The sequence below is a fragment of the Anas platyrhynchos genome, chromosome 1 (genome assembly GCF_047663525.1).
Source record: "Anas platyrhynchos isolate ZD024472 breed Pekin duck chromosome 1, IASCAAS_PekinDuck_T2T, whole genome shotgun sequence".
NCBI lineage: Eukaryota > Metazoa > Chordata > Aves > Anseriformes > Anatidae > Anas > Anas platyrhynchos.
In genome coordinates this window covers 95,996,198-96,021,389 of record NC_092587.1, presented here as the reverse complement: position 1 = coordinate 96,021,389, position 25,192 = coordinate 95,996,198, and the positions used below count along the sequence as shown (strand labels likewise).

General features: G+C 36.2%; 1 protein-coding gene across 13 annotated transcripts in view; it reads right to left on the bottom strand.

The window, feature by feature from the left end:
- The window catches only part of EPHA6 (EPH receptor A6), a 520,880-nt gene that overhangs the window by 138,054 nt on the left and 357,634 nt on the right, over positions 1–25,192 (bottom strand). For 11 of the 13 annotated variants that reach the window (XM_072025112.1, XM_038183870.2, XM_072025089.1 and 8 more), the window contains 2 exons: positions 10,276–10,323; positions 9,688–9,850 (listed from right to left, as the gene is read on the bottom strand). In XM_072025112.1, the coding sequence (XP_071881213.1) occupies positions 9,688–9,850; positions 10,276–10,323 (211 nt within the window). The remainder of the gene's footprint in view (positions 1–9,687; positions 9,851–10,275; positions 10,324–25,192) is intronic. The other 2 variants (XM_072025075.1, XM_072025125.1) reach the window with 1 other exon arrangement.

Here is a 25,192-nt window from a genome sequence, read left to right as displayed (position 1 = left end):
TTTTAACTTTTTAATAGGAAAAAGAACTGTGCAAAAATATTTAGTTCAGTAAAACAAATGTGAACCAGAGGCTCTGATAAATTAGCTGGAATTTTGTTCAACAGGCTTTCATTATCAAGGAGAACACCCAGGGTTTGAGAATTAAGGTTCAGAGTGCAAATGTAGCAACTGATCCTATAGTCCGAAGAAACCTTTTGCTAGCTACTGAGATGAAAAAAGTCAGTGTCCTGGATCACTCATGCTGAATGGAGTTGCTTGGAGTTTTAGCTAAAGCAGACTGCAATACTTCGGTTTAATAACACACATATTTTTTACCAGGAACCACAGTCAAGTTCTTAAAGGGGGAGAAATTCCCCACTGACTTAGTTCTTTCCATGTCTAACCAATACAATTTTTAGCTGAGACTGTACATTCTTAAATAGTGATCATTCTGTTTCTAGCATTTGTATTTTACTCTGTTGGCAGAGATGCCAGAGTCCAATATATTAGGATTTTTTTTCAAGAAGCCAAATCATTATAAAGGGCCTTTCAAGCCTGAAACTTCCTGATGACCTTAATTTACTTGTCAGATAAAAATGTCAAATGACAGACAAGTATAATTGGAAAATGTGGATTTGTTAAAAACTGACAGAGAGGCAGTTAAGGCAAAATGATGGAAATACTTATTTTTGCTTGAAGTGATCCTTCTAGAAATCGATAAAGGCACAGTGCAGTGAACAACACATATATAAACACGAAGGCATTTGTACACGCATACAGCGAGTCCTTGCACACAGGCTCCACAAAGTACTGTCTGGACAGGGAGAAGGTGGCAATAAAGGAAACTCGATAATTACAATCTTTACAGCATTTTGACATTCCAAATTAAATTCAGCATGTCCCTTGACTTTTCTGTTCTTTTCTTCCCAATTTCTCTCTTAATTAAGGTAATGTTTAAGTTGTAAATAATAAGTGCTTTAATAAGAGACTGCTTTTGTTATGCATGTCCTTGATTCTTTTTTGTCATTTCCTCCTTTTTTCCTTAATTTTTCCCATCAGCTAGGCATGTTTGTATATGCCCCTGTGTTTCTCCTCAAGAGTGTTCTTAACTACGCAAGATAGAAAAATAAAAAACAATTCTGACTGCAAAGCCAAGCAAGTTGCTGCAACAGTATTTTATCTTATTGTGTGTACTTATTACAGTGCTGCATTTAACCACGCAATCTCACAGCAATTTTCCCAGAATTTTATTCTAGACAACAGGGCCGCTAATCGTGTAGCTAAAATCACTGTTTTGTTTCCTTTACGCTGCCTAGCACCTGCTGACCGCACAAGGATGCTTAGTAGTTCTGTGATTATAAGGATGAATGTGAGTTTATGATTTATAGGGCCATGCTCCATTTGACAGTTATAGTTGATAGGCAAGGGGGTGGGGAAGTGCTGGTGGAACAGGAATGTGTAAACAGCTAGCAGATCCAATGGGAAAACTATTGCCAACTTACTGCCCTTGTCCATATTCCCTTGTCCCTGTTCCTGTTTCTGACATTACATCTCTCCCTGTGCTTTCAGAGAGGACAAGCATGCTGCAGAAGAAGTGCTCTCTCTCCTCATTAGACTCCCTGTGGTGGTGTGAGTGGGGAGATCAGTTCTGTCCACCTACAGCAGTTCACACAGGTTTGTGCACTGGAGAGAAAGAGGATAGGGTTTGCTACAATTCCCTTCTTGGTGCTCCAAGACACAAAAGGTGGATTTATCACCCAGGCTTCTGCTTCAGTCATCTCATGAGAGAGCTTAGTACCTGCATACCTGAGTGACTGTTAGGTCTGGTAGTACATGTCATTCTTTCTGGCCATCTGCTCTATAAGTACATTTTGACAAAAACATACTTTTAAAAATGAATGGCACAATGCAAAGATAAGGGAGGATTTATGAGTTATCCTTGCAGATGATTAGATACTCCACTAAAATATTTGGGTGTCAGAGTTCTTCAGCATGGTGTAGCCACCACTGATACGACTAGCCAAAGCGGTGAATGGGTTCTACAGCTACAACATGTATCACACACCCATGTACCCAGAAGCGTATTATCCAGAGGAACTGTTCACTCACATTACTCTTCATGCTTAACTCAGACGCGGGTTACATGCTTAAAATGATGTTTAAGAGTTTCTAATTGCATCATTCCAGCTTTCTTGCTCAACAACAAGGCCAGCTTCCTCGCTTACCACCATGTCCAGAAATCCCTTCCACATCCAACCTGGAATCAGGTCAGTTCCCATCAGCTACTTTTTACATTCAAGGCCTGTCAAAGTTGCAGCTCCCCTCTGGGTTCTTCACCCAAATGTGTGGAGGAGGACCTGCATTGCAGCTTCTCTCTGGGCTGATTTGAAATATCTGAGGCTTCTTTGCTTCCTTAATGGGTAGACTGTGAGAAAATTGTGCAGAAATTTATTCACAGTGCAAGAGGATAATATTAAGTAGTATTATATAGTAATATAGTAGTAAATTTATTCACAGTGCAAGACGGAGAATATCCTCGAGCTCTATTCTCTGTTCTTTGAGCAAATTTCTTCAAAGTCTTTTAAAAGGTTGTGTATTTGGTCTAAAAGGGCTGGAAGCCCTAATGACAGCTCTCTTCTGTCTCTTAGCTACATGCTTTAGTTATTTCAATTTAACATCTATCAGGCAGCAGACCTTCCAGCAGAGAGAAAGATAAAAAAGTGACAGAAGGACAGCTAGATAGATAATAGTGAGTAGCTGTGAGATAGATAAGTGTAGATGGTGAGAACTGGAGCTTTAACAGACAGTAACTGACTGTCAGATGGATTTACAACACATTGTAAACAACAGTGCTTAAGAAGAATAGGTAAGAAAAACACAAAGCCTAGTTAGGGTAATCTTTACATTTCCAGAAGTGCTGCAGTTCAAGTGCTCCAGTGAGATGATGGTCTCCAATCTAAGGCAGGATGTGGGAAAAGGAACAGGTAACGGAAAGGCAATCTTAAAAAGGACTGTTATTAACATAAGAATGTAATCACAGAATCATAGAATCATAGAATATCCTGAGTTGGAAGGGACCCTTAAGGATCATCAAGTCCAACTCTTGACACCGCACAGGTCTACCCAAAAGTTCAGACCATGTGACTAAGCGCACAGTCCAATCTCTTCTTAAATTCAGTCAGGCTCGGTGCAGTGACCACTTCCCTGGGGAGCCTGTTCCAGTGTGCAACCACTCTCTCTGTGAAGAACCCCCTCCTGATGTCAAGCCTAAACTTCCCCTGCCTCAGCTTAACCCCGTTCCCGCGGGTCCTGTCGCTGGTGTTAATGGAGAAAAGGTCTCCTGCCTCTCGACACCCCCTTACGAGGAAGTTGTAGACTGCGATGAGGTCTCCCCTCAGCCTCCTCTTCTCCAGGCTGAACAGGCCCAGTGCCCTCAGCCGTTCCTCGTACGTCTTCCCCTCCAGGCCTTTCACCATCTTCGTAGCCCTCCTCTGGACACTCTCCAACAGTTTCATGTCCTTTTTATACTGTGGTGCCCAGAACTGCACACAGTACTCGAGGTGAGGCCGCACCAGCGTATTGGCCTGAAAAGCCTTTTTCCAAGTGTCACTAACATTAGCTTCCTGACCAGTGATGAATGGAAAGCCTGTGCAAGAAGCTTGAGGTATGAGCAAGGATGTTGCTCTTGTTCAGGAAATGCAGACAAAAGTAAAATCTCTATGGCTTCTGGGCACATACAGTAGGGAATCCAGATAGGGCAAGGTCATATTTGAAGAACAAATGGCTGGAAATACGAAACATAGTAAGGAAATATTTCAAGATTAAAATGAGACACTCTGAGGTATCCAGTGCTGACTACTACTGAATGAACAGTAGGACTAGGCAGACATGAGGACAGATCCAGCAAGACAGTTACTAAATAGGATGCAGTCTCATTTGCTTGGTGGTTTCATCCAGAAATTGAATTTACTATTGTCAAAACATCAAACATTCTAACAAGAAAATCTCTGTTTTGCACTGGCAACTAGATATATTTCTAAAAATCCTATGGACAGCTTCTCTGCCATGGTATGAATGTGCTTGAAACAATATTGGGCTCTTTTAGAACCAGTTATTCAGGACCGCCCTCTGCAATTCCAGAAAGAATGGAGCTCAGGGTCCAGATCACATATGGCTGCAAATGCAAAATATCATGATTTCAGGCTGATAAAGTAAAAAATATTGTGGGTGTGAGAAGAGGAGGAAGAATGCAAGGATTCGGCAGATCTGGCAATAAAATAAAATCACCACCTGTGCGCCTATGATAAAGTTATTATTTCATCAAGATCAGGGTTCCAGACCAATTAATTTTTCACAGTCCTCAAATGAATAAAACACATAACTAGGTATTCTGTAAGTATTTCTCTCTCTTTTTCTTTTTTTTTTTATGTTAATATGATTTATTTGAACCATGTGAAAATCTACATTGCTTTTGGATTAAAACTCATCATGTGTTTATTTGCCACTGTCTGTTCAGCTCAAGCAGTAGCCCACACTGCGAACACACTAGTCTGCCTGTTGGGTCCCTTCTGAAACAAGCCAATTAGTTCCCTTTCAGATAAAAATTTCTTTCCTGATGATGGGAAGCCTGGTGTGGAAAACAGCCTTGGATTTAGAACAACCCCTGCAAAAGAGAGCCACAGCATGCAAGCACTGCACTGTCTAACAGAAGTAAATCATTCAATTTTTTACAAATTCCTGTAGGCACAAGAGCCACTGGGGTGATCTAGTAAAGAGCATTCCTCCAGAAAAACAAACAAGAATGCTTTGAATCATTAAATTTTCAAAAAAATAACCATCTCAACATATTCTGTAAAGCCAGCAAGAAAGAAAAGAGAGAAAGAGAGAAAACAGTGAGGGATTAAAAGATGTTTATGCTGGGACAAATGATCTTTTATTTTTGGAATACGTGTTTTTTTTCTATTCTAGAAAGGACTGGAGTCTTTTTGTGGTGACTTAAATAGTTGGTACTCCTGATACATAAAAGAAGGAACTATGACTGAGGTTATGCTTCAATTTATAGTCACAACAGTGGTACACGTGTGTGTGCTGGAGTATATGAAACCCTGTCAACTTCACTAGAAATATTTTACCTGTGAGGTTCTCAAACAGGGAGACTGCATAAAATGGCAGTAAGGAGGACGGTCAAAGGCAGTAGTTACTATGCTTTTCAAAGGTATTATGTAGAAATTTCCCAGCTTCTCTTAGCTTTAATAGTGGAAAACACCCCTGACAACATCCATTCATCTGTCCCTGGTTCCTTGAAGAGAGAATTTCTCTGATTTTCTAGATAATGACATTTCCCTTCGCGAATAAAGTACAAATTTTATTCTTTCAGCTGACTCTGCAGTGGGAAGAAGAGCTCTCCGGCAGCAAACTCCCTAGGCAATGGTTGCCTCAGTCTGCTGGTCAGGAAGTCAGGGTGCTGCACAAAAAAAACCCAGACCAGCATTGCATGATTAACTGTTTTTTCATGAATCCTACAGAGTTAATCTTCTTTCTGCTTCATGCACCACCATTAATAATTACACCAAAATTTCTTGTGATCATCACCTAGTGATGATGTATCTTATTTTAAACTGTATAACAGCAGCAGCACAGGTAGTGTTTCAACCAGTAAACTGGAAAAGGCATGACAGCACTGTCCTGCAAAGGACAATACATTTTAGGATGTTGATAGATCTGTCACAACTGAAGAGTGAATATCTGTTCCATTACTTTCTTTAGAATCTGTCTATCACTTTAAAGAAAAATAGTAATTATGGACTGCTCATTGCACCACTATTTATCAGCAAGTTGTATCAATATTCAAGTAGAATAAATAGAATATTTTTGGTTGTTCTCCTGCAACTGGTCCCAAATTTTTTCTCTAGAGGCTAATATAACATGTACAAACACATGACTTGAAGTGTTTACTGTAATTTTTATGAGGTTGTCGGTGGATAGATTTTATTTGGATAACACAGATCTTTTAAACACTTTATTTTTCCTACCATTCTGATGAAAACTTTATGTAAAATCAGTATAGCTCACCTCAAATCAATTAAAAACTGGCTAACTGAAAGACCACAAAAATTAATTGCAAATGTGGAATGTTCACCAAGTAGCTTGTTTCTAATGGGTAGAGATTGAGGAAGCTGTAACAGTCTACCTTGGTCTAATATTATTTGGTATCTTTCAGAATAATTTAGAAGAAAATGTATTAAAAATTAAAAAAAAAATCAGCTGAAATGAATACTGCCAGAGCTGTAATTGACAAAAACAGATTGCTACAGTTTAACTTGGACTGCTTGGTAAGATAGGTGCACACCAGTAAGGGTGACATATCATTTACATGCACTTATATGAATATGCAATACAAGTTTAAACCCTCCTCAACCCTTGCATCTAAATGAAGGCCAGTATCTTGGAATACAGCAGTACTCACAAAATTGTTGCAATGTGCTGGTTATTCAATTGTGTAAGGCAATGCTCTAGTTGAGACTGCAAGTACTTGGATCTATAAATAAAAGAAAACTAAACTATAAGGAGGTAAGTGGTGTTATGACTGTTTATGGCATCATAAACAGGTTTACTTTTCCAGTTCAATTCAGTATCAGGTTCAGCTCTGATGTTATACTTCACCAAGAATGCTAAAATTCTGGAGAGCTACAAAATTGATTCAATGGTTGGATGAACTGCCTTTTAGAGGGAGACAGCATTTTTCTCACTTAAGGGAAAGATGAGAGTATTCTTAAAAAGAGCCTACACACATTTAGAAGAGGAAGACATTCCTGATAGTATCTGCCTTTTTAATTTGTCAGAGAAGGGTCAAAAGATACAAGCTAAAAAAACAAAGTCAAGCCATAAACAAGTTGCAAATTTTTAATAACAAGGGCTAAGCACTGGAACTACCTCCCTATAAATATGGTGAGCTTCCCATTGCTGGAGATGGTATATTTTAATCTATTGTCATAAACTGTCTGAAAAAGCTACTGAGTTACACAGGTTTGGTTGGTGTTATAAAAGGGGTTCAAATGAATAACCATAATAATCTGATGCTGCATTAAAGATTAAAATAGGACTACTTTCAAAATACTGCTTTGAGGTAGAACAATATTTGGAGAGCAATGGTTATCATTTGACTGATCACTGCTTCCATTTGAAATAAGAAATAGTTACTACCAGGCACTCCCTTTGTTTTCTTTTTTCCTTTGAAATCTAAAGCAGTACTGTAGAAATACCTAAATAAGACCACAGCTGTAACAAACCTTTGAACTACCATTTCAATTAAACTGCAGTTTTTACCTAGCTCCAGGTACCATTTCAAACTGAGCTGCAGAATTTTTCTCTACCCTCATCTCAGCTGATCCTTAACAAAGCCTACATTTCCTCTCCATCACACAATTATCTCATTTTGTAACAAATTAAATACTTTAAGGCAGGCACAAGACTAACCAATTCATGTTGGTAAATAACAAATATATAATGTGTATTTATGTTTTACTATCAAGATTCACACTGAATGCTTTGTAGTAATTGAGGCATTAAATGTTGAGTGTTGAAACCTGAAATTTGTTTTTTCAAGATATCCCTGTTTCTGAAGGAAACTTGTGTTCCCACGCAGTGAGAAGACAGACATTTAGAAACATACATGCTATAAATTATTATAAGCCAGTGAACTTTCAAACAAAGCATCAATTATGATACCATTTCATATTGCAAAATCCAATGTTTCTCTGAAATGCATTCTAAATTTGAAAAAAATAAATTACACATGAAGCAAATAACCTGTTTTTTGTTTTATTTATTTATTTATTTATTTATTTATTTTTTCGCTGAATTATTTAATGGATCATGTTTTTGTTGCTGTGGTAATTCACTTCCCAGTGAAAGAAAATTATACTTACCTGTTTCTGAGTGAAACTCATAATAGCATCACTTTAACCTATGACCTGTTCTTCTACCTTAAAATGGAGGACTGAACCATACAGCCCTACTAGTCATCCTCTGCCTCCACTGAGTCTGGAGAAAAACTCAGGCTTCTAAGTCACTGTTTATGCTTTTCACAGTACCATCCTTAGTTCTTTGTCTTATGGTGTTGGAGCTAGAGGAGCTCCAATATACACAGTCCTCAGGCACTATGGAATTATGGATGTCTACAGAGATTTGAACTGCTTCAGACCTCAGACACTTGTAATGACATCTTATGGAAGGGTCATTTACAATGCCACCACTGGCTCAGTCATCTGGATCCAAGTCTACACTATTAATGGATTACAAACATGTTTGAAACCAACTAAAGTTCCACAGCATTGCTTATAGTAGCAGTGGTCAGCTTAAATTTTTTTTTGTCTTTGATACTGTGCTCAGTTAATTGCCAATTATGAATTCAATTACTTGTTCAGATCCATATATAAATTTATTTTAAACTGGATTAACACTGTACTCTACCTCACCATTCAACCCAACCAAGCAGTTGCATTACTGCAAATGAGAAAAAGATGTAGGTTTTGGAAGGCAGAGACTCTCACTCCCAGGAGATATTTCTATCAGAAAAGCTGATGCAAGAAATGTCACAGGAACCACAGTCTTCCTGATTTGCATGGCTAAATCACATTTCTACATATATGACATAGGCTCATAGAGGTTTAAATACCATTTACTTTTGACAACATTTATGACCCACTGTGCCTAAAGGCTAGTATTTATTGCACCAGTAGATGCAGACAAGAACTACTAGAATTCTGGAAAGCACCCAAGTGCTTAATGTCTATTCAAACCAATTGGCTTAAGTACCTAGGAAAATTTCAAAAGTCCAATTAGGTATTAAGTACTTGGAAATCTGTCCCTAAAACATTTTTGAAATAGAAGTTAAGAAGCAATGAAAATGGAACACAAACCCATGGGTGCTCTTGAAAACACTTGTATAGTTTTCAGTTTCTACTTTAGCTTAAGTAACTTGAATTCTAAAACACTAATGAAAAACATAGTATACATAATTGGTAAATTAAAGTAATTTCATTAATGAGTGTTTTAGTGCTATATCTACTACACTCATTTTATTTCAAACGCTGGTAAATAACTCGTTCATGGTTTCTTTGAAAATGCAGGGTAATATATAAGATCAATATACATGTAAAATTTTTCAGAGCATGAGTCAGGTCTTTTTGCATGTGCTTCAGGAATATGTAGGGTTTTTTTCTTCTCATTGGCAAATTTAGTAGACTTACTTGTTGAAATACATGTAAAAGTTTTAATTTTTTTAATCATAGATTCTGGGACTTAAAACTATAGAGAAAAGACTCCACCTCTATGTTGTAAGAGCTTGCATGAAGCTGCTGGACTTACATAACATGTAAGACTTACTCAGAATAATTCCAGATGTTAAAAGGAAGGCCATCTTTAAGTGAAAAGTGAAAGGATATGGGACAAACCAGGAAATCTTGCAGAAGGAAACACTCCTTCACCTGCAACAGTGGTCTCAAATTTCTACGTGTTGCTCAAAAAAAAAAAAGAATCCAGAAGTGTGAGGCTGAGGCTTACTTACTTTTTTATCATACAGCAGTGGTCACTCTGTGATAAGCATATCATATGGATTCAGACATTCAAACTTCAATGTCTGACAGCTATAGAATTAAATGCTACTTCTATTGTATTTGATTTCTTTTTCCCTTCAGTAAAACTTACTTTCATCTCCAGTTTCAAATTCAAACTTCTGGCTATAGCCGCTGTATCCTGCTGCCGTCCTGACTCTGATATGAAATATATACTTGGTGGCTGGCTTGAGACCTGTGATGATAACACTTGGAGCCTTGGACCTTGTGGAGGAATAGCTGAGCTGCTCATGCTCCTGAGGGACAAAAGAGGGGAGAAATGATATCAAGTTGAGTTGTACAAATTTTGCAAAAATTATATAGCAAAACTGAAGCTCCACATTCTTCTCATGAATGTAAAATGTTTTTATAAAAGGAGGTGCAGATATGGATTTCAGTACTTTGATTTTGTGCTATAATCACAATGTATGATATGGCCTTGACTTAGATTTCTTTTTTTTTTTTTGTCCTTAGTCTTGCATATAAACATATCACATCTTTGTGACTTAGGTTAGTAATTATACTGTAGTCAAAACAATATGGAATTAGTACAAGACTACATTCACAGAAAATGACAGCTAAAATGGCAGCTGTTTTTGCACAATGGACAAACTAGGAAGTCAGTAAGTACTAGTAAGCTGTAAAGTAAAGATGTGGGAGTATTCAAATACCCGCTACTCACTTCTACCCGCAGGTAGTGCCAAAATGCCGGCGCTATCCGTGGGTAGACCTGTGGGTAAAAGAAAATAAAAATTAACTTTTTCTTTAAAGTCTGTAAACTTCTAGCATGGTTCAACCGCTTCACTGCTGTTGAACTTTATTTCTTTTTCCAGGTAGCTGTAATGTAGCCATACATGAAATTCCCTTTCACATTCTGTAAAAGAGACAATTTCTGTGAAATTCCCCTGTTAATCTCCTAGGAGTTGATCTTGGGGATCTGCTGAGAATTCCTGACCCTTACAAAGATCACTGGGAATTACTATTGCAGAAAAGCTGCTGTAGTATGGAGATGAGCCACACTGATTGCTGCACAAAGTGCAGCTTTGCTAGGCACATCATTGACTATACTTTTACATGAGGGAATAATTTAAGAGAGAGTGTATTTCCTGTCATTAGTTACCATCACTCAATAAATCAGTAATCTGTAATATTTTATATAGTGCCTTAAGTCTTACTTTTCTGTATTACAGCAGTTGTCCCCAAACCGACACATGAGCTTAATAACCCAACTGTGGTACCCATTGGGCACCATATATATTTATTGTCTCATGCAGTAATACTGCATGAGACAATATGTTGTATATGTTATTCAAAGGATGTTTCCAGCCTATTAAGAGGGAAGCAATCCAGTTCACAGAAGAGATACAGCCAGCAGAAGAATAGGTTTCAATTAAATTCTGTTGAACTCTTAACCTCTTCTGAGCAACACACATATATTTTTTATATAAGACAAACAGTAAACACATCGAGTCAACTTCAGTCGAGGTGTAATAAAGTCACATTAGCATAGGGCAGGAGTTATATCAGTATTCCCCCAGTAGGCATACAAAGAGATGCTTAAGAAAAATAAATCAGAAAACAAACATAAAAACAACTTAATCATTCTGTTAAGAGAAGAAAATAAAGGTACACAATGATGACCAATATCTAAAATAATAGCATTTAATGCTCAGTTCAAACAGTGGAAATAATTTGAGAAACTGGAGTAAGAGGAAGCATTTATTTGTTCCACTGTCTATGAACAGACTTTGAAACATCAAGAAATACATATTTAAATTAGAATAGTAGGACACTATCCACGTATTCTTATGAATGGAGACTACAATTAACACATGATCTAACAACTGTTCTAAATATCAGATTTCTCCTATTACCTGAAATGTTATAACTTCACTTTGAGAGGGTCAGTGGATTTTAAGCATTCATTTTCTGAGAAATTTCAGAAAAAAATCAATTTTCTTCTGCCAGAAAATCAAGCTATTAAGGTGAGGAATATACATATGTATATATACATATTGAGATTAAGCTTGCTTCAATTTGAAAATAGAATGTATGTGAGAAAAAATGGTATAATAGGTTAATACTTAGATTTGCAAGAAAATAGAGAATGCTTACACAGAGTAGTTCCCATGTTTCTGGGACTTAAAACTATAGAGAAATTTCCCAATTTCACAAATAGTCAGTGTATTATGAAGAGTTAATTTCTATTCTATACCCTAGTTATATGTGCAACTTCCAGGGACTTTTGTGTGTAGAGGGCTAATATACCTTAACAAGTAACTTGGCCAGGTTATTCAGTCTTGAAGAGCACAAGACTTGAATTCACTTAGTACTGAAGCTGCTAAGTGTGTATATTTCTACCCAAAGAGACTAAGTTTTTCAACAAAATCATAGAATCATTAAGGTTGGAAAAGACCTCCAAAATCATCTGGTCAAACCATCACCCTACTACCCATGTCACCCAATAAACCATGTCCCTAAGCACCATGTCCAATCTTTTCTTAAACACCCCCAGGGATGATGATGCCACGACCTCCCTGGGCAACCCGTTACAATGCCTAACTACTCTTTCTGAGAAGAAGTTTCTCCTAATTTATAACCTAAACCTCCTCTGGTGCAACTTGAGGCCATTCCCTCTAGTCATATCACTAGTTATCTGCGAGAAGAGGACGACCCCCAGCTCCCCACGACTTCCTTTCAGGTAGCTGTAGAGAGCAATAAGGTCTGCCCTGAGCCTCCTCTTCTCCAGAGTAAACACCCCCAGTTCCCTCAGCCGCTCCTCTCAGGACTTGTGGTCCAGGCCCTTCACCAGCTTCATAGCCTTTCTCTGGGCCTGCTCCAGGGCCTCAATGCCATTTGTGTAGTAAGCGGCCCAAAGCTGAACACAGTACTCAAGGTGCTACGTCACCAGAGCAGAGTACAGGTGGACGATCACCTCCCTGCTCCTGCTGGCTGCACTATTCCTGATACAGGCCAGGATGTCATTGGCCTTCTGGAGCAACTGGCCACGCTACCAGCTCATGTTCAGGTGAGCATCAACCAGCACCCCCAGATCCTTTTCCTCTGCACAGCTTTCTATCCAAGAATTAGGGGGAAAAAAATAATGAAACTAAAACAGAACAAAACAAAACAAAATAATAAAAAACTCACAAGAAATTTTGCACTATCCTAAGGCCACACTAAATTGTGTGACTGAAAAAGAAATCATAGGTATAGCCTTGTTTGTGATCCTACCTGTTAAATAACACAGTATCATTCCAAGAGACGATTTTTACATTTCAGTCCAGGAAAAGACATGACAGGAAAGACTCTGGATATGCTCATTAATGGTTATGTAAATAGCACATGCTTGATCTGTACAGATATTATTATTCTTCCGTTCAAAGATTTAGCAAGTACTATGTGCTCCATCCGTCATCATCCAGACATAGCCGAGCAGAGGCTTTATACTCTGGGACTCTCTGGAAATTTGTATTTAGGCTCCACAGCCTGTGAGGTAAGGAGGAAATCATCAACTAAAGGATTTCACTGTACATTCTAGTAGTTGAAAACCATTTCATTTCCCCAGACCACCTTGCTGCTTGAAATACAGAGCATTTAATACTTTACTCTTTTTCATGACTTGCTGGAATGCAGAAATGAAGTTTCAGTATATTTGGATGGAATTGGAAAAAGAAATAGGTTCTTTCAGAGGAGGATGAAAATGGAAATGTCAAAAATACTGGAGACTCCCCAAGATCTGCTGCTCAGATTTACTCTTGCAGAATGTCAGTGTCAGCAACAAACTTCTGAAGAAAACAATCTGATCTATATCTGCTATGTTATATCTGTTATTACAGGCTAGCCACAGCACATGTAGAACATAGCACTTGGAATATAGCTGCTTCCTAGCCAGGAATGTGGAACAGACAGTTATCAAGTATAATTTATTATTTTTAGTTGGTCAAAGACGATGAGTGTGACAAGGCCTGTGATGGTAACATTTAATCAAGACAGTTGATTGACAGAAAATTGTATCCCTAAAAAAGAAGTTTGTTTTTTTATTTTCATTTTAGATAGACCTGAACGTTGAATTTCCGGTCAATAAAGACAGCAATAACTATCATGAAGTTTATGCTGTTTCCTCACTGATTCACAGAAGACTGACAAAGAGGTGCAAATAGAGTGGACTAGAAGAATAATTTTAGAACAGTTTTAAAAAATAAAATGTAGAGCTTCCTTTGTATCAAAGAGGTCTGAAAGCAGTGAGAACAAGACCACAGAGGAGTTTAAAAAAACGGTGTTTCATGGTATTGTTTTAATTCTTTATGTTGATAACTTCATGTGTCAGAAATGTAAATGCTATTATTTTCCAAAATTTACTTACACTTACAGTGTTTCAAAGTCTCAGGCATAGCCAACAATACATCCGATAATTAAGGAACATTTTTTCCTCTCTTGCTAATGATGGCTCAAGGGAAAGGAAAATAAAAATGCTTCTGATAATTGAAATAGAAATATATCAATGTGTGTTTGATATTGGAAGACATTGCTTTGTCTGCAAATTAACAGAAAATGAGTATTAGCTTCTGGGTTGTTGCAGCATATATATAAAATATTACAGCCAGCTTATTAAAAACCCATTGGATCCTGAAAATTGTGTAGAAAAGATTTAAAGTCACTTTTTCTTGTAAATCAGGAAACTTCCAAATTACAGCAAATGTGCCATTTTGTTACCCTTAGTATACAGAAACAGTGAAGAAACACTAGCAGATACTTAACTTCAGACCCTGCAGATTAAAATAATCCAAATATGTTTTTCAGGTATTGGAACCTAATTTGTAAACATTATGTCTAGATTGATGCAGTTGCAATTTTTAGGGTGATGATAGCTGAAAGACATTTTAATGACTGACCACTCTTTCTTTCATAATGTGGCAAGAAGCTATTACATGTTTTTAGGCAGCCACAATATGGTATTGTAGATGGCGATGTTTGTAGCTCACATTTCATCATATTCTGTCATTCAGTGCTTTGTGCCATAAGAAAAAAATATGATAAATTATCTGTCAAGATAAACAACTTTTATAAAAATCACACTCTGACAAAACAGAAGAAATGGAGAAAGGTTTCACAGTGACATGCATTAGCTTTCAATTACTTTCACATTGTGATTTTGGCAAAGAAATTTCTTCATTTGTCTCAACCATTTTCTTCAAAAAGCAGGCTAACTTTTTAGAAAGCTGCAACTATTACTGAGAGTTGAAACTTGACAAGAGCTCCAACAGGATAGTTTTTAACAAAATATTCACAGAGAGAAAAGATTTTTGGTATGTGCTTCAGGAAATCAACACTGGCAAGTGATCAAATACTATTTTTTTTTTTTTTGGGGGGGGGAGGTGAATTTATTGTATCCTTCTCTTCTTAATTACAGCACCAGAAAGAACATTTGCAAAAAAGCTAGATGTTAAGCCTCAAATTAAACTTAGGTTGTAAATTTGACAGGATTTATAGACTGACAGCAACAAAGCTGTTAGTTCATGAAAAAGAACTCAGTTTAGATGTTGCGAGTACTAAATCATGCTTCATAATGAGATGTGGAAAACGGAGTACTAAGAACAAAATTTACTACTGAGAGAAGTATATTCATGGTACTCAATTGACCAGCAGTCATTTATGCCAATGACAAAGTTGTCTGTCTTTGAATGAAAGGAGGCTGTGGCCTTCTTCCAAAATAAAATTTAGAGAAGGACAGACATAACAACCCCATGTGTATTTGGAACTAGCCAAATGACCTTACAGTTTAAGGCACTGCTGACAGTATATTGGATATTATTCAATTTTCTGTAGAGGAGAAAAGTGGATGAATTTATTAACTACTAGATGTTCTGACCAAGACACAGATTATTATTTTGCATCAGTCACATACTGTTGGAGTACAAAGAAATATTCTGCAATGTCTATAAAAATACAACTGTGACAGTAACTGCAGTACCTCCCACATTTTGTTTTGGAGGAATACACACACACACATCCTTCCTTCAGCATAGTGACCAGCAATAGGAAGTTTGAGATTACTAAAGAATATTTTCCTTACTTGAAAAGGTGATGAAGTGCTCCATTAACATAACATGACCACTACAAATACAAGTTTAAGAGTTTTGCTTCTTAAAGAAAACACTAGAAAGCAGACACGGTGTACATGTAGTTGAGCAAAATTTGCATTCACAGAATCACAGAATTGTAGGGGTTGGAAGGGACCTCAAGAGATCATCAGGTCCAACTGCCCTGCCAAAGCAGGTTCTCTACAGCAGGTTGCCCAGGTAGGCATCCAGACAGGGAATTCATGACATACATGTACTATTTTTTGTTCTATTTCATTTTGTTCTACTGAAATCATGGAATGTAATTGACTGTATTTTCCAGTCCTTTTGGAAAATTCCGGTTTCCATCAATCTCTGCTAATAATACTATCTAATACAGTATTAGGTAATCCTATCTGCAGTTTGTAACAGACGTACAGCTGTACTCGTGGAGACAGAAGTTACCAAGGATCAAGAATGACTTCACCACTACTCTCTTCTCATGACAATGACAAGATTTGTAGCCTACCTTGGAAGCCAGAGCCTTCCACAGAGAGAAGTTTGGGAGTAAACAGGAAGCTTTGACTCCCAAGGTTGGTCAACCTTCTGCCAGTCGCAGAATAAAACACCTCAATTCCAATGTGTGGAGAAGTATGGGATGCTGTGTCTCTTTCTTGCCACAAATACTATGCACTTGCTCTTGCATGGATTTGGGGTTCATAAACCGAATCTTAAACTGCAAGATTTGGATGTACTTCCTGGATGTTTAGGCATGCTTTTACATGTATCAGAACCTGATTTTATGTTGTGGCATAATTTAGACATGTATCAGCCATACATACTGTCATGTACATTACTTTCCATGGAAAGGAAGCTTGGTTTTGTGGGCTAGAAGAAGCTACAGTGTGCTCTGTGATAGATAGACAGTGACAGGATCGGGATCACAGGAAATGTCAAGGACTACATCTGTTCTGTATTTTCTGATAACTACAGAGGATTTGTACATAATCTGCAAAATGAAAGAATAGTTTCACTCATATAGCTGTATTTCCCATTGAATGTAAGTAGGAAGCAAACTGATGGCCCTTACATATGGCTCAGGGTTCATATAAGAGGGGAAATATGAGAAATGTTCTGATCCTTCACATTATTTTCAAACCAACATTGTGATCTTTAGATGGCACAGGATTTATAAGAAGTAGTTTTGAGAACACAGGGGCTGAAGGTTTAAGCGTAAGCTAAACTAGTCTAACAAAATACACTCTCACAACTACTAGTCAGAATCTGATATGAGGAAATTCCTAAGACCTCTTCCATAACCTACTGCAAATCTGTCTTGGGAAAATCTGTTAATAAAACATGAATATAATCCATACAAGAGATATCAATGTTATTACACAATGTAATACAGAGCCTAGGACTATCCAAGTTAAACATAGAATTGTAATATGAGCTTTGAACATTTTTTTTTTCTATTTCTAAGGAAACTGCATTTTTCTTAGTGTTTGTGTGATCCTTCTTGTCACTGGATTCTGTTGTGCTTCTGAGAGACAGTGTTCACAAATCCACGACAGTTTGGTCTGCTCATGAGCACAAGCATTTTCCAGAATCAAACTCTTTCCTGTAGCGAACACTACTCAAGTATCTGAACACACATCTACCTTAAATTTGTATTTGGCTTTATAAACAAAATATTTTTTCAGATCTAAATACATTGGCTGACTGATTGGAAGTTACAGTGGAGTTAATGGCTGAAGACTAGGGAATTTCATGGAGTAGCAGTATCGGAGTATAAAAAATAATGAAAAGTTTTCTGCTTTCCTAATACATCAGAATAGCTGAATCTGTTCCATCAACGTATGCTGTAATGAAATACTTCTATTGTATAATACCATCAGACTAAAAGATAGTTCTTCATTATGCCTCACTGAAAGAAGCTACTTTATTTATGAATGTTATATTCACTCAACACCCAGATGCACTACTACCATGATATTAGCATTTTTCTCATAAACTCAAAAGAAAGGATTCATTCTGATGATATTTAAAACCTGCAAACAGATAAACCTTCGTACATCACCTCTATCCGAACATGCTGCTCTCTCTTTTTCCCCCACCTTATTTCAAAGGGCAATGGCACAGAAATGAAGATGTGCACATACATGAAGTAAAATACTGATAAAAGACTGAACGGAATATGAATACCTTTTATCAGTTTAGACTCCTACTGCTATCAAAGAGTTTATATATGATTTTATGGGTGAGAAAAAATAGTACTGAAAAGATATACTGCAAAGAAAAATTAATGGAAATAAAATCTGAAATGTAGAATCTTACTTTTCATGTTCAAGTAGCCTTTAAAAGATTAACTTTACCAGTCAAGTGCTGATAAAAAGTCAGACCCTTTTAGTCTAACATTTGTCACTATTAGTATTTGAGTAGTAAAGAGAAACATGTCTCTAATCAAAATAATATCAGTACTTAAATTAGCAACTGAAAAAGATAACCAAATAAAATTTTCTATCTTACAAAATATATAAAGGGAGCTCCAGGAATTACCACTCTCTTGCAGTTTACTCTGTGCCTAGCTAATTTTATGAATGACAATCAAGGCATTCAGTTCATTGAATCTGAAACTGATAAGCCTTCTTAAGTTGACACTAGTGATAGGGTTTTCATAGGCCTCTGCCAGCTGAAAACACACTTGTTGCCTACCTACAACTTCCAAATGCATGTGTGCAGAAAGAATCCACAGAAACAACAACTGAATTTAGTATCAACTGTTTGCAAATAGATTTTCTGGATTATATCCATTGTCCTCTAACAATAAAATTCTGTACTTGAGCCATATAATCCTCCTTAGCCTTTTTGGAGCGCTATCATCTAAAAGGAGGAAATACTAATAGAGATTCAATCTATATGCCACAGAGAGCAGGTCTTTCTCCTGTGCATTAAAGCACAATGTCAAAGCTGAATAAGTACTGCATTAAAGTAAAGAAGATTCTGAATTCTGTGATTCAGACATTATGAATGTTTAAATAAAAGCACCAATAATAAAAAAGAATCTTTTATGAGACCATTTGTTCACACTTTCCCACTTTCCTAGATACATCAGTTTGAAGGATATACACAATGTAACCTACAGAGGAAGCATTATTATTTTAAAGGAATGGCCACAATTTGGGAAGCCAGGAACTTTTATTAGTTGTAGCTCTGGGCCATCGTGAAAGGAAAACTCCTACTCCTTCCATAGTTTTCCCTTGGAAAAACCATGATGGCACTTAATTTACTCTGAGCTCAACAGAACTTTACTGCTGCAATACATATTAGAGTAAAACAGTAGGTGACTAGTAAGTATGGTCAAATGTGATTAATCAATTCAAACAGAATCTGTTGCAGTCAAATAATAGCAAACTGTGGAATTGGTTACTACTGTCTGTGTTTTCTAAGACAAATACAGCCTCCATAGTTCTAATTTGTGGAAATTGCCTGTGATCTGTCTCACAACAAACTTGTCTCCAGTAATTCCCCCAAAATATGTTCTTTCTTTGCAGTGTGACTATTCCTATAATATAATTGTGAAATGTTTATTGCCCCTAATCATATATTGCTTCTTACCTCACTTATATCATTGTAAAGAGGAGTACCCACATTAAAAATAGGAAAATTAACTACACCTGGGAAACTCAAAATCTGCCTTTGAAAGCTTATCTTTATAATATTTTGTACATGATTTTCTGTTAGGCTATTTTGACCTATAGTGTATCCCTTAAGATGAATGCCAACAACAATATTTGAAAGATTTTAGAGAAGAGATTCATAGGTTCAAACTTGTGCTTCTGAACACTAATTAGTATCTGATTACAGTATGATCAGCAGGATTAGGTAAAGCCTCATTGAAATAGAGAGAGATAAGAAAAGTTACACAATAGGAATAATAGTCAAAGATATCATTCACCTTAAAAAAATGCTTGCTAAAAATGTTGTACCTTAACAGTTCCAGCTGTCTAACAAACTTCAGGTAAATTTAAAAAAAGTGATTACAAGGCTGTGACAACCAATCTGACCTAAGAGGAAAACTCTGACAGGAAAAGGTGGGGCCATAGAGAAAATTGCAGGTGACTATAGTATTTGCTTCAGAGAGGAAACCTGTAGAATTTTAAAGCATCAGCCACTTCAGGCTGTAATCTTCTCCCTTCCCTTCTCAACCTCCCTTGTCATTAATCTGAGACATAACAGTATAGGGAGCTAAAATACTAAAGTCTGCTTTATCTGTTTGGCCTTTCAATATTTTATATTCTGATTGCCTGTCAGTCAGCTCATCACTTTCTCCATACATAATGTGAAGCTGTCAACTAGGAAAGGGGAAGAGCAGATAACCAATCATAAAGAAAATATGGAAAGGTCAAAACCAAGCCAAACCTCATTTTAATTGGATTGTATACCTGGAAAGGCAAAAATGAGTTAATGTGAGGTGAACCACAAAAAAAGATAAAATTAAGTGAGAAGCAATGAGGACGGGGTGAGTCTGCTACAGTTAACGCTCCCACAAGCACAGTAAGGTGAGAAGTAGGGAGAGCAAAACTATGTGGCTTACATGGAGGGAAAGGAAAAGCAGGTGTGAAGGAAGCAGATAGGACACAGCTGATCATACTGACATGGGGATTAAATTGAGAGGAATGAAAACAAGTCTGTGCCTTAAGTTGGTGGTTGGACAGGGTGCAATCAGAACATAATAAAAGGAGCTGGGTTACATGACTTGAACTGCCAGATAAGCTCAAACATTAACATTCCATCTTTTCAGCAGTTATGAGCAACTTTGATAACACGTGTTTTCTAATTAAAAACATTTACCAGTGAAAGCCTCTGCAACAGTATCTCCAGGAGTTTTTTTAACTTAAGCATATAAAGATTTCAGCCTCTCCAGATTTTATTTTATTTTATTTTATTTTATTTTATTTTATTTTATTTTATTTTATTTTATTTTATTTTATTTTATTATTTCTCTGCACTATATTTTCCAGTTTGGAAAAAGCAAGCATGAACTACCTTATTAATGGTGAAAATCAACTCAACTAGTGTTCAAAGAGTGGCTGTCATCTTTGGAGAGTAAAGTAGTGTCCTCTGAGATACCTAATGCTTAGGTTTACTTTGTAATCAGATAATAAACCAGCTGACAAATAATGCTCAACAGCAAACAGATGCAATCCTTCAAAATTTTAAGACTGGAAGCCTTCTGTGACTTTCTCTGCTGTGAAACTAGCCCACAGAACCACATACATACAGCCAGTAGGCTAACTGCCAAGTCATTCATTTGGTGTGTAAGATTTGTAGTTCAAGTTTCTGAATCAGGACTGGCATACGCCACTGCAGATTTGAGACACATACAAGAAAGCTACGTTCCCCCTCCCCATGCCTACCTGCAACACTGCCACCTCGTCTCCCCTGCCCCAAGTCCAGCAATTTGCAGATTAGAGGGTTTCTTAGTTAGCTAAATAAGCTTCATTGTATTTTATAGCTCATGGTAGACTTCCACAAATTTAATTGTTTTTGAACCTATTTTACTACAGGCTTCCAAAACATCTTTAGGCAACAAGTATAATTGTGAATTGTTTTTTAAAAAATACTATGTTTTGTTTTGTTGTCTGCTTCCTGGTGATTTTGTTGAATATAGTATAGTTCCTCATCTATGAGAAATAGTGAATAATCATGAATATCCATGATTTCTTCAGTCAAACCCAATATACTTCTGTAAATCATAGGCATTGTACTTCTTTAACAAAGACGGGAAGTAGGTGACTATATGATGAAATTTTTAAATTGAAAATGCAAGACCTTGGAGGAAAGACAAAAAAAAAAAAAAAAAGGGACAACCTATGTAATACAAAAAAAAGACCACCTCAAAACTGAAATGTAAAAAGCAACAGTCCAGACACCTCCAGGTCCCTAAGCTGCTGAGACATATGTCGGGTATTCTTCTAGCATTATCAGCATTGGTGTAATTACTGTAATGCTGTACACACAAAACTGCAGCATTGCCCCATGGCAGTACTCAAACAATATCTCATATTAAAGCGCGAAGACATTTTTGGAGTAAAGAATTATCTTAAAACTGAAGTGAAAGTTCAGTACAAAGGCAATGATTCAACTTTTTTCAGAAGATGATGGTGACTTGCTAAAATATGATGTTGCCATTGCCCTATTTTTACCAAAAAAAATAAGAAAATAAGCCCAACATACTTTCAAAGCTGTGAAATACAATTCAATCTAGCAAGCCTAAAAATATAGTATAACACTGATAGTGTTACATGCTACACAAAACTCATCCAGCTTTAATGGTGTTGACAAAAAATGTTTAATTTACCCAATTTCAGAACCCTTACAATGCCCACAGGTAGTTAGGTCCAGGGTTTGGATTAGGGCTCCTGTTACATGGTGTATATTTTTTTCAGGTTTGTAAGAATTTTCCTTCACAGGAAAATTTTAATTGCTTTGTGCAGTGTATACATTTTTACAAATGCCCTTGTGAAGACTGCATACTGTATTAAAAACCTCTTGAAGCAACAAGCCTTTCCAACTCCTTTTTAAATGTATTTCAGCATCTCAGAGTGGGAGGACAAGTACAGTGACAGGGCTTTTTTAAGACTGGTTTGTGCCTAGGTAGAACCATCTACATAAATATCATTTTTTATTCCTAGAACAGCAGACTAATGTATAGTCTTCTGTTTCCCTTTGCTACTGTATATATTCCTACCTACAAGAAAAAAAAGGCAGCTACAGAGAAGAGTCCTAGTGATACATAACAGCTTGAAAAAAGCCATATTTAAAGCAAAACTATCCATAGCTGTTGATTTGCTTTACAGACACACAAAAGAGAGCTATTAATTGCGGTTCAGTGATATTAATAATACTATCCCTTTTATTTATGTAAGCAAATAACCTACTTTTATAGATAGAATTGATTCAGATTGCTTTGTGAAGATGGAGTAAATGACCGAAGTCAATAGGATTAATTTAAATCCACATGAATGTTACATTTCACATGGTAACTTTGCATGTGTGTGTGTATGAAGTTCTTTGGATCAACTGTTTTCTTCCCCAGATAAATCAGGACTCACAAGTTCAGAATAATGCTGAAAACAGTAATATATATTTCAACACCACACAACCAAAATCAATTTTGACTCTAAAATACAAACTCTGACACTAACTAAAGTTTGAACTTAATCATTCCAATAAATGTAATAAATGAGAGGCAAGAGGAGACCTGCTGATCTCTGTATCAGGACAACCCTGAAATTGTGTAGCATGTGTCATTATGCAAACCTCTTCAGATATGAATTTATCAACAGATACTGAAATTCAGTGAAATATTATGTTCTTTGTGTATTAGTGAGTGTGTATGTGCATTTTTTTTTACCTGTACACATGTAGACAGCAAACATCTGTCTCCTAATGTTAACTTAAAAGGGTTGAATTCATCTCTGGAATCATGACTATATTGCTCATGCTGGCATTACATCAACATTATTATTTAATTAATAATTTAACAAATTAATGTAATTTACATGTTATATTAATTAATATAATTTGTATATTAAACATGTAATAATTTGCTTAATATACAAATTATTTAAATTAATGTTTTCTTCAAACACCTTAGTGAGTTAATAGAGGAGCAAATACTGAAGTCTTTTTCTGATTAGTTTAACATAAATTTTGAAGGGTGAAGCAAACAATCTAACAGGTAAACTAAAATGCGGATTTTGCACTTTCAAAACAAAGAAAAATTTGTTTCTATTTTTATATCACAGAAGTGTCCATTTCCAATTTAACTAACTTCATCTAAAACAGTATTTTTTGAGTTGGTAAAACCCCAAATTTTTAATCTGAAAAAAATGTAAGGACAGGTGACAGACAATAAATACCTTTTCAAAGAAGAACAGTCTCAATCACTAAAGAATTGCTATTCTGATAATATAATACACTAGTACTTCTGGCAGTATATACAAGAAAACCAGATTTTTGCAAGGTCATTGCAAATACAAGATGTATTAACCTGGTGAAGTTCCTACAGCAACATAAATGTTTTTATGAGCAGCAGGTGAATTCCTGCAAAATACTCTAAAGCTATTAACAGCTTGGTAAGGAGTACATAATAATAGGTTGTTAACTCAGCTTCCCTGACAAGAACGTCAAGAACGGGCACTTTGAAACTATTAATACTAGTACTTTAAAAATAAAAAATAAAAATAATTTTTGCATTACATTTAAGTCAAAAAAAAAAAGCCACAAACATTCATGATTTTATTGGAGTACAAAACTAACAAAACTGAGTGCGAATTACTAAATAATATACCTTTTCTAAGAATAAGAGTTGGCTAAAGAAATCACACTTCTGAATGAAAGGCCTGCTTATGTGCATTTTCAGTCACAACAAAAACAATTTAGCACAACTTTTATTTAGGACAACTGTAAAAGGCTTATAATAATATTAAATACGGAAAATAATATGGTTTATTCCATCAGAATAGAATAGGTCTCCTTAAAAGAGTTACCTTTCTTTCGATTTTTCTCTCTTCTCCCAGCCTGACTAATTCAGGGACATCGTTACTTTAAATAAAAAAGTTTGCCTACATTATGTAGTCTGTGGCTTTGGTGTGGGGAAAAAAAAAAGTGGAAAACTAATAACAATCTTTCCTTCTGCATGGGTAGGGTGTAGTTGCTATGCAGCTTTAGAAGAAAAAAAGGAAGAAGAAAGTCACATTCTCTATTATCTCCAAAAAAGAATACATGCCTTTTCAGCTCTATTTCCCCAAATATCTCCTAAATGCATCAAGGAGAGCAGGAAAAAACTGTAAGTGAAGTAATACCTTGTACTGGAACATTCCTTCATTTAGATAAAGTTATTACCTTAACCATGTCTCAAAGTACATATCTCCTTGACTTATTCTGGGAATTCATGTTTATGGTTGGGAACAAGCAATTTTGGTAAAGTACAAATTTTATGTATTATTAAAACGCTGACCAAGCTTCAGTTTTTAAAATAGTTTGGGCTCACAGAAGGAGACTTTCAGGAACTTTTGAGGTAGGTCTTATTTTAAGAAAGTCTAAAGGAAACTTTCTGACATATTTTAGAGCAATGGGTATCTGGGCATTATATTTACCTTATATATAAGGGAATTATTATTGATTAGATAGTCATTTAGCAGTCACAATAGATACACTTAGATCACTGCTCACGAAAATCATTCTTTTTGTAAAAATAAGTCAAACTTTCAAACCCAAAGTCTGATACTTGAATGTGTGCGAAGGTACCTGAAAAAGTTAAAACTCTCATTAACTTAAAGTATTAAAAAAACTTACTGGAACTACACTCAAAAGTGAACACACTGAAACTGGGTAATAATACAACAACAGTAATATTTTGAGTGCAGTCTCTTATTTGTTACTTCCAGATTAAACATGCTATATGTGTTACCATTTCCTTCTGTGCAACTGATATGTTGACTCTGAAAAGACAGCATTGCTTTTTTA